Source organism: Amphibalanus amphitrite, unplaced genomic scaffold (assembly GCF_019059575.1).
Source record: "Amphibalanus amphitrite isolate SeventyFive unplaced genomic scaffold, NRLGWU_Aamphi_draft 000301F_arrow, whole genome shotgun sequence".
NCBI classification, from domain to species: domain Eukaryota; kingdom Metazoa; phylum Arthropoda; class Thecostraca; order Balanomorpha; family Balanidae; genus Amphibalanus; species Amphibalanus amphitrite.
Window position 1 is genome coordinate 557291 of NW_024881796.1, and position 15466 is coordinate 572756.

General features: G+C 48.1%; 1 protein-coding gene across 2 annotated transcripts; it reads right to left on the bottom strand.

Annotated features, from left to right (window-relative positions):
- Positions 1 to 854: 854 nt before the first annotated feature.
- LOC122387862 (GTP-binding protein Di-Ras2-like) lies at positions 855 to 10481 on the bottom strand. Of its 2 annotated transcripts, none has more exons than XM_043378442.1 (6): positions 10367 to 10481; positions 7364 to 7696; positions 6768 to 6913; positions 4264 to 4418; positions 3654 to 3777; positions 855 to 1958 (listed from the first exon to the last, which is right to left on the bottom strand). In XM_043378442.1, the coding sequence occupies exons 3-6, from the start codon at positions 6903 to 6905 to the stop codon at positions 1779 to 1781; spliced, it is 597 nt and encodes a 198-aa protein (XP_043234377.1). In that variant the 5' UTR covers positions 6906 to 6913; positions 7364 to 7696; positions 10367 to 10481; the 3' UTR covers positions 855 to 1778. The 2 variants fall into 2 exon arrangements, with proteins under 2 accessions (XP_043234377.1, XP_043234378.1); XM_043378443.1 differs by having other exon boundaries at positions 877 to 1958; positions 6768 to 6916; positions 10367 to 10480.
- Positions 10482 to 15466: the final 4985 nt, after the last annotated feature.

Genomic DNA, 15466 nt, shown 5'->3' on the forward strand with positions numbered 1-15466 from the left:
TTTGTTTATTTTTTGCGACGACGTTTGCGTTGGCGTTTCGGGCGTGCGTTTTGCGCGTTTTGCGGTGTTTGCGTTTTGCGGCGGGCGGGCGTTTTTCACAATTCAAAGTCCAAACCTTCGGGCCACAGCGCTCCTCGAAAAGCGCTGCCCTCGAGTATAACCCACATACAGGTTTTACAAATTTGGATGACCTGAAGTCATCTAGGGCCTAGGGGTCACGACAAGTTCTAAGAAAATTTGTCCGAATAGCTCCAATAGTAAAAATATGATCCATTTCAACATTTTTGTGTTGTAATCCCTCAGTTTAGATCTATTTGAGATGAATTTGGTGTTTTCTTACTTCAACAACACTTCTGTCGGGTCATCTGAGTTCAAATGAGGTCAAATTACGTTTTTGCTAATAACTGGGCCCACAATGGGGCTAGAGCTTTATAAATAATGTCGTTGTGTTCCTTTTGATCAGCCGAATCGAATGATATGCGATATGATTCAGTTTGGTTAAATTGAACTAAAATGATTAATTTAACCCTCGCCGGCTGAGGGGGGATAAGTTTTTTTGCAATAGCTCAAAGGGGGCACGGTGTCCCGGTGCCCTCCCTGTTCCGCCGCCTATGGGAATACCAATCAATTTGTAATTTTTGGATACTCTGAAGTTATGAGTTATCAATCATCAAACTGTTCGACAGTGACTGGAGAAAATCAGTCAGCGCTGACTTCGTCAGCATGACTGAGATTCGACAATTCCGTATAGTTCAACGTTTTGCAGTGCCGCTTATTCTCGCCTTTCAGATTAATAAAAGTACTCAATGGTACGAAGCATCTCATTATTGGTTAACACTTATTATCTTCTTTTTTTTGCTGTTGTATTCGTAGGAATGTTGTGTGAAGTAAATATATTTTCAACAAATAGCATCATGTTTCTTGCTTAAAATTCTGACATGATAGTTATCACACAATGCATTCGATGCGCTGCCAAACTATCAAAGTAAGCAGAACTATCACTGCACAGTACGACATTATCAATAGATACACTAATCTCGAGACTTCTCTCTATCAACAGTACGCGAAGCGAGTAGATTCAACGGGCACAACATATAAAGCACCTCTCCTAATGCGACGAGGATTGGCACCCAATAGGTGTAGACTTGCATACGGCACATTACATTTCTGCACATACGTTATTCCAGCACAAGACACAAGGTCGTTTACTAGAAGGATTGTACCGTCCACGAGACGCCATATATTCGGGTGACGAGATAAAACCAGCGAGGACGAGACGAGACGAGACAGGCGTGCATACACCATTCGACAGAAGGACGCAGCCAAACGCGCTCGTAGCGAGCCGCACAGCGGCGCTGCATAGTAGTCTCGTAGTCCCAATCTTCACTCACTCCGGAGTCCGTTCTGGTCCCGCCGTCCGGCACGAATCAGATCTGAAGTGCGCTCACTTGCAAACACCACTCCAGCAGACACCGACAAAATTTAAAAATCGTTAAAGCATTGTGTCGGCCACTGGGCGCCAATGCATCCGCACTATATTGCTGTATTCTGCATAACTGCTTAGCTCAGAGTTACTAGCCAACGAGAGAGACTGGTGTTGACTGTTACACACTTCACCAACAGAGAGAGCCAGACCGCTAGGGGTCAGGTCGAGCGGGTCCATTTCCCTCTGGGCTCCCGTCTGTCGGCGTCAGTCCTGGCCAATGTCTGTAGCGACATCGAACACTCGACAGTTGGTGACAGCGACCGACACTCGCCGACCGAGGGTGGCCGCCGGGCTACATCAGCTGGCACTTCTCCTTCAGCCGCAGGGACCCCATGGCGGAGCGCGAGCGGCCGTCCAGGTGCACGGTCATGGTGCGCGTCTTGTCCAGACTGAGCAGCTCCTGGAACAGCTGGCTCACGTTGACGTTTTTCTTTGCAGAAGTCTCCAGGAAGTTACACCGCCACATCTTTGCCTGTGAAGACAGAAGAGTCAGGTTGTCGCGTGCAAAGCCGTTCAGACGCGTTGATTTTCTTTGGCGTACCCTATTCCATATGCGCGAACGAATGACTTGCAGCTGGCTTTATGGGTATGATATCCATATGTGCTTAAGCGTGCACGTTTTTGTAGTATGAAATGTCATTAGCCACCGATACCTTATCACTTACCGGGTACTAATTGCAACGGGTTTTTGTAATATTAATCGTGCATACCTCCTTTAACCCGCGCGGGGCTGGGGTCTCCAGCCGAACGCGCGGGGCTGGGGGGGGGGGGGGGTAAATTTTACCCCCCCTGTTATCTCCCGAACTAATGGTCCGATTTGGAAAATTCAAACGCCAATCGAAAGCTCTCATCACGAACTACTTAAAACATGTACTTAATTTAAAGTTTGAGGTCAAGGTCAAGGTCAGGTCAAGGGTAAAAATCTCAAGTTTCTACAGAATCGGCCTTGCACCGTAGTTGCCGAAGAATGGAGTCATGGACTGAGACTGATCGCCCAAAACGTGTTCTTAGGCTACCAAGACAATATTAGTTGCATACAATATCATTCAGAGGTCAAGGTCAAGGTCAGGTCAGGTCAGGTCAGGTCACCAAAAAACAAAATATAGAAAAGGGCATGTGCGACACATGTTTTATGGGTCATTTTACTCATAGAATTCAATAGGCACACTCAATAAGTGATATGGACCACCTCTGGATGAATTTCAGGTCGAGGTCAGGTCAAGGTCAGGTCAAGTGAGGTCAAATTTTGAAGTTGGTTGTTAAGGCCTCAAAAGGTGTATATCTGATGCAGTTTTTCACGGCGAATCGAATGGTGCTATTTTTGTTTCCGTACGAGGTCTAGAACTTCCAAAAAAGTCATTTTTCAAAATTTTTGTGTGTCGTTACGTCATAAAATTTTGAATAACTCCCACATTTTTGAACCGATTCTTCTAAAATTTGATATGTAGATGCATGTAGACCACTTCTCTGACATATATTCCGTTTTTTTTTTCGATAGACTCAAAATTTTGGATTTTATAATGATTTTCCCAAAAAAATCAGTTTTTTGAAAAAAATTTAGGCCAAAATCCAAAATTTTCAAAAAACCGAGATAGCCATTTGATAGACAAAGTAAAATTACGTATAACCTTTTTTGTTACGTCTTGATTCCTTTAAAAATGAAGATGTTAGCGGCGTTTGAACTTTTGCTGTTTTTGAGGCGAAAATGGCGAACATGACGTCACTAAAACGTCAATTTCTCAAAAAAATTTCCGACGGATTTCGCTCAAATTTTCTGGGAAGGTGTCAAATTGATGTAAGAAAAGGTACTGAAAGTTTGGCGGCGCTGCGCGCCGCCGTTTTTGAGATATCGCAAAAATTCGCGAGGGGGGGTAAAATTTACCCCCCCCCCAGCCCCGCGCGGGTTAACAAACTAAACTAAAGGTAAAAGTCACTCCACTGATTGATAGGTGTAGCAATATACGCCTCTTGTTAATCATGTCTTATACTTATACTAATCTTAATCAATGTAAGTAAGCATTTACGGGTATATTGATAAAGGAAAGTCGAGCGAAAGATCACTTCAGATTTAAAGTGCTTATTAACATTAGGCCTACATTGCCTACAAGTCATATTTACCTACACCTTGCACATTGAAAACGTAATAATCGGCAGTCGAATATCATACCTGTGCCTCCCCTTCAGCTTGTGATACCTCTCGTTTGTCATTTTCGTCGCATTTGTTGCCGACCAGAATTATTGGAATACCTTGCAGATCACCCTTTACTTCCTTTATCATGTCGAATATTGATCTGTGAATTGATAGCGTAAGATATCAGCGGAACAAAGCGGAACATTTTCTCACTTCTTAATTCGTTTAGTGCTTGCTGAATGAAAGGCATTTAAATCGTTTAATTGTTTTTGAATGACCTCCTTACAAAATTATACTTTTCATTCATGTATTTTTGAATACATGAAGTGACTTTTACCTCCTTACAAAATTATACTTTTCATTCAAAAATACATGAGTGAAAAGTATAATTTTGCAAGGAGGTCATTCAAAAACATTTAAAGGAACATTTCCTCATCCAAGCGGTGCTTCATTTGTCATCGTTTTCGCAGAGCTACCCGGAGAAGGCTATCAATAACCCGTCAGAGATGGAAGCAGATCGATAGGCGTCTAAATCTGCTTAGCAAAATTACTTTATTTCTGCAGCACAAAGGCAAGTCAGCAAGCAAAAAGAAAAGAATAAGAGCACTGAAGCAACTTAGGCATGGTATTAATTTTGTGTTCTCACCCGAGCTCCTGCAGACTCTGCCGCGATGTGATGGAATAGACCAGCACGAAGGCATGTCCCTTGGAGATGGAGAGCCGCTGCATGGCCGGGAACTGGTGGCTGCCCGTGGTGTCAGTGATCTGCAGCGTGCAGATGTTCTTGTTGCAGCTGATCACCTGAACAGACAGAAGGACCTTTTTAACCTAAGCTTTTCAACCTAACGCTTTTTAACCTAACGCTTTTTAACCTAACGCTTTTTAACCTAACACTTTTTAACCTAAGCTCAAACGTTTCAATGGACGGATTGACTAGACCCCACGTGAGGCCATGCTTGTTAGTGTGGGCCCGGCCCCGACTCCTACCGTCCCATCGCGCGATTCCGAGTGACGTGATGATTTATGTACACAATTTTGACGTGCCATCAAAGTGTCAATCAACTGACTTAAACTGGCTTCGGTTCAGGGGCGGATCCAGGAAAACTCCAAGGGGAGGGTCATGAATCGAAGTGGTGCCCCTACCTATACCCAAAATTAAAAACTCAACGGATTTCGTCCACTTCATTTTGGTGGTGCCCCCATTTTCATTTTTTTTTATTTTTTTTATTTTTAGTCAGTATCTTAACTCTTAGCCACAACCACATTTACCAATTGTAAGCAAGTATATATGAATGTGCTATGTGTATATATGTTGTGGACGCTGAGTAGTGAGTACTTACCAGGAACGTTATCAGGTAAGCAAATCGTTGTCAGTCCGACGAACTTGACCCTGGCGTCTAAAGGGTCTGTCCTTGACACTTCAGGCTTGTCAGGGGCACCAAAGTCCTTCCAGGGACACCACAAACCTGTCAGGGGCACCTACGGCCTTGTAGGAGCGCCACAGGCCCGCCAGGGGCACCACAGGCCTGCCATGAAGCAGGGGCACCACAGGTCTAGCAAGTATACACGACAGGCCTGTCAGGGGCACAACGGGCCTGTTGGGCCCATGAGCACCCCTAGGGGCAGGGGCACCACAGTCCTTCCAGGGGCACCGCAGGCCTGTGAGGGGCACCAGCGGCCTAGCAGGGGCACCAGTCAACACAGGCCTGCCAGGGGCACCACAGACCTGCCAGGGGCACCAGAGGCCTGCCAGGAGCACCACCGACCTCGCAGGGGTAACTTGGGCCTGTCAGGGCCCAGGGGCACCACGGGCCTGTCGAGGGGCACTTCAGGCTTTTCAGGGGCACCATAGTCCTCTCCGGGCGCAGGGGTAGCAGGGGCACCAGAGGCCTGCCAGGGGCACTACAGGCCTAGCAAGGGCACCACTGGTCTATCAGGGGCACCACGAGCCTGTCCTAGCCAGGCATCTCAGGCTTGTCAAGGCCCAGGGGCACCACAGGTCTGTGAGGGGCACCAGCGACCTAGCAGGGGCACCAGTCAACACAGGTCTGCCAGGGGCGCCACAGACCTGCCAGGGGCACCACAGACCTGCCAGGGGCACCACAGACCTGCCAGGGGCACCAGAGGTCTGCCAGGGGCACCACCGGCCTCGCAGGGGCACCTTGGGCCTGCCGAGGGGCACTTCAGACTTTTCAGGGACACCAGTCCTCTCCGGGCGCAGTGGTACCAGCGGCTTAGCAAGGGCACCAGAGGCCTGCCAGGGGCACCAGCGGCCTAGCAAGGGCACCAGAGGCCTGCCAGGGGCACCACAGGCCTAACAAGGGCACCACGGGCCTGTCAGGGGCACCTTAGGCTTGTCAGGGCCCAGGGACACCACAGTCCTTCCAAGGGCACCGCAAGCCTGTCAGGGGCACCAGAGGCCTGCCAGGGGCACCACAGGCCTAGCAAGGGCACCACTGGCCTGTCAGGAGCACCTCAGGCTTGTCAGGGCCCATGGGGCACCACAGTCCTTCCAGGGGCATTACAAGCCTGTCAGGGGCACCAGAGGCCTAGCAAGGGCACCACAGTCCTGCCATGGACACCACAGGCCTGCCAGGGGCACCACCAGCCTTGCAGGGGCGCCTCAGGCCTGTCAGGGGCACCACGTGCCTGCCGGGGACACTTCAGGCTTGTCAAGGGCGTTACAGTCCTGTCAGGGCCCAGGGGCACCAGGCCCGTGGTGTCCCTGCTAGGCCTGTGGTGCCCCTGGCGGTCCTGTGGTGCCCCTGTCAGGACTGTGATACCCCTGATAGGCCGGTGGTGCCCCTGGCAGGTCTTTGGGCCCCCGGGCCTCAAGGGGGGGGCCATGACCCATGTGACCCCCCCCCCCTTGGATCCGCCCCTGCTTCGGTTGCCCCCAGGAGCACAGCGCTGTACCAACTGAGCTACCAATAGTCATCAATATATTCGTTCTTTTTCGGAACAATTTCTTTTGGGAGTAGACTATAGATTTGACTTAGCCAGTAACAGCTATGTTTACAACTTGAGCTGATGCAATATGATAAATTTTGTGCCTATTTGATTTGTAATAACAAGTTAAAGTGGTTACATACGTGACGCCGTCAGCTCCTACTCTTTGTCACACCGGTTTTCCGAGAGACAAATATTCACCTGCCGATATGTATCTTCGATGGTGGGCACATAGTTGTCCTGAAAGGTGCCCTTGACGAATCGGAGGACCAGCGACGACTTTCCGACTGCGCCGGCCCCGAACACCACCACTCGGTAGTCGTCACTGGGCTCAGGCATCGTGAAACCTGCCGAATATCGCAATTTGACGTCATTGGACCATAATGCAGCGTCATTGCAGCGGAAAACCGCCGACGATCTCTTGTGAATATTGAGTGGTTACAGAAGCGAACGGCTCTGGAGTCGTCCCCGACACAGCATTACTCGGGAAAACATTGATCAGTCTGGCTATTTTTGTGGAAGCAAGGCTTCCAGTAACGAGGGATATTATTTTTCAAGATTTCATTGTTAGCATGCCATGCTATCCTCGAGCGACACGAGTTCTATGGTAATATGCGAGCATCTGCATTACGGTAGGAATTGATAGCTGATCATATCGTGAACAGCAAAGCAGCTGAACAAACGGTATGATGCAAATGCGTCGCCGTCCATCGCTCGAAGGAACGCATCATCAAACTTTCAGAACTTGAATTAGACAACACAAACACACGTTAGGGTACGGCAAGCCGTTGACTCACATCCAGTTCCGGGAGGTTTCTCGCTGTAAGCTCAGCGGCGCTGGGTGGTCCAGAGGCGGCAGAGGAGAGAGGTGACGGGGGAGACGGCGGACCGTTCTCCGTCAGCCGGCACTGGCGCGATGCGGCAGACAGCTCAGCGGTCCCATCCCGACCGACGGCCTCTCAGACACTGCCAGTGAAGGCCGCGGCGGCCGACAGTCTGTCCCAGCGGCGCCGAGGGAGCGACGTCCGCCGGCCGAGCCGCCGCGCCGACCACATCGCCCCGCCGTCCGACCCGGCAGCAACAGCAGCGGAGGCGGCAGGAGTCAGCGCACCGGCCGACATCAGCCGCCACTGGAACACAGAACACCGTCAGCCAGAACAGGAACACCGTCAGAGGCGACTGGGCCGGCAATAACACGGCCAAAAACAACCACATATAGCAGGGGCCTATAGCTTAACGGTCACGGTGGGCCGCAAAGGTCCCTCAGGGTTGAAAAGAACATCACTTATACATTCAACAAGCAACATGACAAAGACAACGTCACAGACGTCCTAAAATAAAAGCCCGGGCATATTCAAACAGACAAGGAGCATTGAAGCAAGAATCATTGTTAAGGCCTGACGTGCAATAAACCATTCACGGCTAAGACACGAAACCATTATCTAGAATTACTGTCCTCATGTCACCATTGATTCGTTCGATCGTTCGATTATTTTTCGTGTGTCAAATGTCCATATACCCATTCATTGATCATTCATTCATTCATTCATTCATTCATTCATTCATTCATTCATTCATTCATTCATTCGCTCGCTTTTCCCGTTCGTTTAAAAAAACATGAAAATTATTATGCATTTATCCATTGCCTTATTCTTGCTTCTATTCATTCATGTGCATCTAACGTAGTGACTTTCTGCAGTCAGCTCTGCTTCTTTCACTTCATTACTTATTGGTATTTGCAGATAGACTCTGTAGATTGATTTTAATCTCTGGTATTTAATTGTAGATTGATTTTAATCTCTGGTATTTAATTAATTAAATCCACAAATAGCAACGTTACAAAAAAATTACTGCGGTAGTTGTGGTTTAAAGGTGGTTTAAAAATTAAAAGTATAGGAGTCATGAGAATTATGGTTAACCCTTGCCGGCCGAGGGGGGGGTGCCGCCCCCCATAGTTTTTTTTTGCGATAGCTCCGAACACGCTGGTGATAGAGAGCTGAAACTTGGCATACCTGACTTTTGATTCAAGCCGGATCTTTTGACACCAACCACATTTTTGGGTCAGGTCAGGTCACTGACCTATGACGTCATAAGTGAACCTCTGCACGATCTTCGGATGTCGCAACTTTGCAACGCCCTCACTGCCAGAGGAGATGTCACAGGGAAATAAAACTTGCAGGATCTAGTATCCATTATGAGTCTCGCAGCTTGTATATCTCGGATTTTTCCTAAAGATCATATGAGGTCAGGTCATTTTCGTGACCTCACCATTATGTCAATGGGGAAAAATGAAAACTGCTATTCTGGCGCCGGGAACGATCTCCAACTATCTCATCTCCATCTCAAGCACACAAGATCGTGATTTGATGCACTCCTTGCAAGGTTAGATGCGTCACTTTAGCAATGTTGACCTTGCGTGACGTCATTTATGACGTCATCAAGGTCATATTAGTTTTTCGTCAATAACTCCCGATCAAATTGAGCTAGCGAGTCGGGAAAGCCACCTATGGACTCAGGAAGACCTGCCGAATCGAATGATATGCGACATGACCTCTTTCGACCAATTTCGTGACCTGGGGGTGCTGACCTGACCTTGACCTGAGGTGAACACCCTAAGTTGACCTGACCCGAAAAAAGTATATCATTCGACGCGCCTTAGCGAGGCGAACACGATGCCGCCAAAATCGCGGCTCTGCGGCCGTTTTTTGCGAAGTTATTCACCAAAAACTGAACCGTACCTTCAGCGTAAGGAATGGAGGAATGGACATAACGTGAGAGGGACGGCCGGCCGATCATCAGCCAATGTAACGTTCGAGCAGAGTCTGTGCGGCGCTATAGTTAACGGTTGGGGCACTTGACCTGACCTCAGAGGTCACCGGTTGACCTAGGACCTTAAAATTGGGTACCAATCTCTACGTCTCGTAACGGCACACACGCTCGTTTTTTTCCGCGACGCGCTAGCTCCACCAGGGGCGAAACGGCGAGGGGGGGTCGTACCCGCCCCTTTCCCCCTCGGCCGGCGCGTATGTAGAAAGCCAAATGGTCCGGCGAGGGTTAAACGGCGGAGATGGAAAACTATGTACTGTAAAAAACAGTAAAGCGATACAAGAATTACTGTTTATGGTATTCCTCTGGATGAACGCTGAACAATGTGCATATCTGCTGTGTTCTAGATGGACCTCAATGTTATGCACGCATTCAATATTCATAACTGTGCGTAGGTAGATAAACGGATCCTCGCCGTACGCACGCTCTCTGTTCTAACAAGATTTTGGGCTAACACGAACCAGACCTTGAACTTATCGATTCGAGGATAGGTGCGGTCGCTCCGAAGTGAGAATCGGCGTGCTTCGACATTGAAAATGCTTTTAATTGAAATCACGCTGGTTATTGCTAGCCTACAAACAATATATTTTGAGGCGGGCCCTGACTCAAAAACCATATGTTAGCACGGCCTTTCAGACAGCATTACCCAACAGCGCCAACTCCTTATTCGGATGAGGCAAGTACCGTTGGCGGTTGTTAAGTTATCAGTTCCTATCACATGTGACGCACAAATAAAACGTCTTTCGCCGTCTTTAGACACCATAAATAACTAAGCGCAACAAAAAATGCACGTTTTCTCCGCATCCGCTCCGTGGGCCGTGATTCACTGTAGCAAGAATGGTCACCTCACGTCTGACCCTACAACAACTATCACTTTTGACCCTCACCAGAACGACGGAGGATTAGGAGGCGGCAGGACAGCACCTGATACCAGTTGGGAACAGACTGCTTGAACTAACCCTGGGCAGACTTACCCGCTCCGTGTGGCCACGCCGCGCTGCTGATCCGCACGGGAGCGGCGCGTCCCGTCCGTGCGACCTTCAGTCCTGGGAAGACATCAACTCGTCGGCAGCCGCCATTCGATAGGCGTCGGTATCGACTGGCCGCCGGTGACGTCACGTTGCCAGGGCGACCGGTGGGGAATCGTTGCTGATGACGTAATAATCTGCGTAGTGGGAGGAGCCTACATCGTTGTCGCAGTGATCTGCTGCAGGGCGGATCTCCGTCTAGATAAGACTAAATTTATTCCTATCACGTCTAGACGGTCAGCTGATAGCTGCCGATGCGATGCTGACATGAGCAAATATCCGAAAATATAGCTCTCTGATACGTGGATATTTAACATGTTACCCGGGACAGCTCACATTGGCACCATAAGACAAGATCCACTCTTGCAATACTTACTAAACTGAAAAACAAACATTCAGAAGACAATCGAAAATTAGAATGTAAAACGTGTGATCACATATATCATGTTACCTATGGTATTACTAAAAAAAAACACACATTTCAATACATGTTAAGTATGTCGTAAGTATGTCGTCGCGATTTGTTCAACGCCTCTCATTTAATGCCTTTTAAAGACGGCCCAGAGTTTTACATTTACAGACACAACTGCAAAACCTTGGCATTACACTACGCGAGCTTGTGCGGTGCCCGTGCACCTAAGGTTTTAACCGTTTCCGGACCTATCAGTTTTCTACGTATGTATGTAGGTAGACAAGACAGAAAGGAAAGGGTTGGAGCGACCAGCGACAAGCGGTAAACTGCATGGGATACGCACGGACAAGGTCTACAATTTTTATTGAGGTAATTTTCAGGTCAGGTCAAAGATGACGTCACAGGGGTCAAAAAAGTCCAAATGGCCGCGCTAGATATGGAGAGAGTTTTTTCTGGAATAACTTTCGAATTAGTCAAGATAGGAAGAAACTAAGGGCATCATCGTGATTCTCTCGTCAATCCGCATCGAATGATATATATATATATATATATATATATATATATATATATATATATATATATATATATATATATATATATATATATATATATATATATATATATATATATATATAAACGTGTGATATATATAAACGTGTGATATATATATATAAACGTGTGATTATATATATATATATATATATATATATATATATATATATATATATATATATATATATATATATATATATATATATATATATATATATATATATATATATATGTGTGTTGACCTCGAAAGGTCAAGGTCAAAGGTTGACCTCAGGCCACGTGACCTCGATGGCATCATGTATATCATTCGATGCGCCTTGACGAGCTGAACACAATGAGACCATCCGCGCGGCTGTATCTTGTTCCGGTACAGAGTTATTGACAAAAAACCTTTGGTGACCTTTGATGACGTCACATGGCCTTACAGCTGCCCAACAGCAAAGCAGACCTCAAGGTAGTGAAGGTTGATCGTAATGAAGTCATGGATGGGTTAAGGGGCCATTCCGACCCGTTTTAGTGGTAAAACAGGGAGTTGATTTTCCCCCATTGACTTATAATGGGGAGGTCGAGAAATTGACCTGACCTTAGGTCATCGATATCAAAATTCCGAGATGAACAAATTGTAGCTACTAATGACCTTATAAAATCCTGCGACTTTCAAAGGCCTCAGACATCTACTGTAGCTCTGGCACGGTGACAAAGTTGCAAATTGAAAGTGACTTGAGGTTGGGTCATTCAAAGTGACCTGGTGACCTGACCTTAAAACTTATGAGGTTCAAACCTGCACAGCATGTGTAAAATTAAGAATAGTCGTAGTCGTAAGAATAGAGAATAGTCGTACCAAATTTCGCGGCGCACCTCAGGGGGGCGGATATCCGCGCCCCCCGTCGGTGCGCGGGTTAAAATGATTGTTGGCCTGCGATTAATTGTCCAGGTAAATTGTAAATATTTGTTTGCCTCTGCAATAAATAACTGCAAAAGCCATCCTAGCATACCCTTACAACGCGGAATCTACATTTAGGTACGTTACCTTGCTCCTAGCCTATCCTATCTAGAAGGGCGCGGTGAGCACAACCACAAGGCCCTATCTCCCCCGGGTTGGCCGGATACCTAAATACCTCGAGCGAAGCCGTCACACGATAACCCCGACTGACTCGCGCTCTCGCATTATAACGACGCTCAAGCTGGTAGTCGGAACGAACGGTCGGACCATCCGAGATGAAAAACTGCCTAGCGCCCCAACGGGGCACCCGCCGACCGGGAAAACGTATGCCTATTTCCTACCGGCGCGGGCTTTGCAAGAGTAAACAGTAATTTTACCAGTTGATTTTTCATTCTGTCTAGTCAATACCCTTTGCAACCACCAGACGTGTGACGGTGTCCGCTGAGCCCGACCCTAAGCTCAAATAAATGTGGAGAATCGTGAAGTTCCAATCTTACTCAATAGATGGCGGCACTAGTCAACGCCTGATGCATGCTGTGCCGCATGTCACAAATGGGCTGCTGATTTTGCTGCCATATTCCTTTGCCACCACCAAAAAGAGTGCCAAAAAGCCACCACTTTTGGCAATTCGCGCACTATTTGTCGCTGTTTTGCCGGCAGTGTAAATTTGGGCTCTCTCTATCGTCTGGATAAAAATAGGCCCCGCCCATCCCAATCAGCTGCTGCATGACGAGTTGATGACGACAACCACTGCTTACCAGCAACCAATCTAGGGATAGCGTACGTGACAGTAATGGTGCAGCGGTTGCAAAATATTTCATTGTTATTCAAACGGTTTTTGCTTTTAGGGCCTTGTTGTTTGATTGTATTGAGATATGTGATTAGATGAGGTGTTGATGAAGGCAGGTATTTTTTAAAAATATTTTTTTTTTTGACAATATTTTGCCCTTGTTCTACTTAATAGCTGAACCCGGGACCACCTGAAGTCTAAACCTTTTTTTTATATAACACGTCAATGCTGATGCTGTCTTGAAATGTGAAATTTAGACAATGGTAATAGGAATAATGAATAGCAATTTCACCAACAACTTGTTAATCTCTAGGAAGTGCAATTAAAATTAAAATCACTGTTTGCCACACTGCTCCGATCCTGGTCATGCAACCAGCGTTCATGGGTGGTGTTTCACGGCAGAGCACTGCAGTGCGCTGCGTGTGTCAGAGCATTGGGTTTCCATGGCAGTGTCAACAAACTTCACTGTGACGCTAAGCTATGACAGCATCCCAGAACGCTAGCACGCTGCGGTACCAGCACCAGCGTCCAGCAGCATGCTAGCAGTATTTGAACTCAAACCTCTGTTCTTGGTACGGTTTTTCAGAACCTCTCACTCTGTTCCAAACACGATTCATCATAAACTAAGAGATCACATGCAGCGTCATTTGAGTGATGCTATGGTATGCCGTAGCTACCAGTGCACACAGTGTCTGGATGGTGAAAACAGGGCCATTATTAATCACATTTGCTTTGCTTTGTTTCAGCAGAAACCTGTCTGCACATGGGAGGAGTGCAACAAAAACCCATCAAGTTCATGCATGGCAGTGGATCTCAACAGGAGAAAACCAGAAAGAACATGGATGCTTGTAGATTGCAGTTGTACACTGCTGTTATCACCTGATGTGCGTGGCTGGCATTGCTCCTGGCAAGAACCACCTGCAAGTGATGAGATGGTGCCTCAGTCGTTGAGTGTGCTGCAGTGTGAGAGGCGCCCTGATCTCTACACTTTGTGATGGGTTTCCATTGGAGGTTCAACTGAGAAGTGAGAACTGACTGTGACCATGCTCGAGCATGCCAGTGGATCTTTACATGCTTAGGGCAGCTTTTGAACAGATGCTGACCATGGCATGTCCCATCCAGTTATCACGTGCACAGAATGGTGGGGGGAGGGCAACTCTGGGCTCTTGAGTCAGCCCTACTGCACAGGGGGTACAGATGGCCGCTTACGTTTGGTGTGTCCTGCACTGCATTATCAAGCCCAGTCTGCTGCCACAGGCAATGGGTCGGGCTGCACTATATTAAAGGCAGACTATCTTGCAAAGGAGGCTGGCATCCTCTCCCATAATGACACACCAATTGACAATCATCGCTGCGATGATCACGAGGGTGTCCGCTTATCTAACATGGTGAGGTGGAGAGCCAGCTCAAGCTGGCCTGAGGCCGAGGGATGGTTTTACTTCATCTGAGGCCCCCTTTCCCCGCCTGCCAGGTCCGGTCAAACGACCGCTTCACAGTGAACGACTTGCAGTGGATGCCGTCCCACAGCGCAACGAGCGCGCCGACCAGAGGCGGCGGCCAAGAGGCGGCCGCGCTCCCCCAGTCGACGGTCCGGTGGACGTCGGCAACGCCCACCGTGCGACCATCAGATCGGCTCGCGACCGCGCCGTCGCCGACTGACCGCATGACTGGTATCTGTTCTTGATGTGGGACCGACTGCCACCGCCGGTCGCGGAAGGGCATCGCTCATTGGCCATCGACGTCCACCAGCTTCGCGTGGGTCACTGTTCGGGTTGCCACCAATACACCGAATCGGATGGAACCCTGTCGGCGAATGCCGGCGGTGCCCCGACATCGACTGCGCGGCGGCCAGTGCATCGCGTGCCGGGAGGAGGCTGGCACCCCCGATCGGTCATTGGTCACAAACCGTGTCCCAGCTCATGACTGCATCCAGCGCAGCTCTGTGAGATGTTCTGCTGCAGTCTGCCGCGTGTGTTGAAAGAAGAATGAACATGAGAAAACCTCAAAACTTTATGCCTCGTCCCGTCTCGTATTTGACCAGTATTGGAATAAGTTTGGATTTTGAGAATTTGTGTCCCTGTGCTTGTGCCTGTGTGGAAAGGCATGCTTTACGGTGTACCATCTCAATTTGTGCGGCTGCTGACAGGCCACCTGGGTGCCAACGTATGTGCGAATCCGCGAATACGTTGTGTTTCGTCAGTCGGTATCGTTCTGAAAATATTGACTGCAATAGGCTATGTAGCGTATGACGGTTCAGCCCAGCAGTAATAACTGACCATTGATTGGGCGAATTTTGTGTGGTGGTTCGCTAATACATAACCTAAAGAGTGTTTTGCCGGAATCGTTTAG

Bases quoted from the DNA above. Each gene is read 5' to 3' on its own strand.
- LOC122387862 (XM_043378442.1), bottom strand. From the start codon at position 6,905: ATGCCTGAGCCCAGTGACGACTACCGAGTGGTGGTGTTCGGGGCCGGC. The intron at 4,419-6,767 runs GTGAATATTTGT...CTGTCTGTTCAG, and splicing joins TCGAAGATACATATCGGCAG to GTGATCAGCTGCAACAAGAA. The intron at 1,959-3,653 runs GTATGATATTCG...CTGTCTTCACAG, and splicing joins AAGCTGAAGGGGAGGCACAG to GCAAAGATGTGGCGGTGTAA.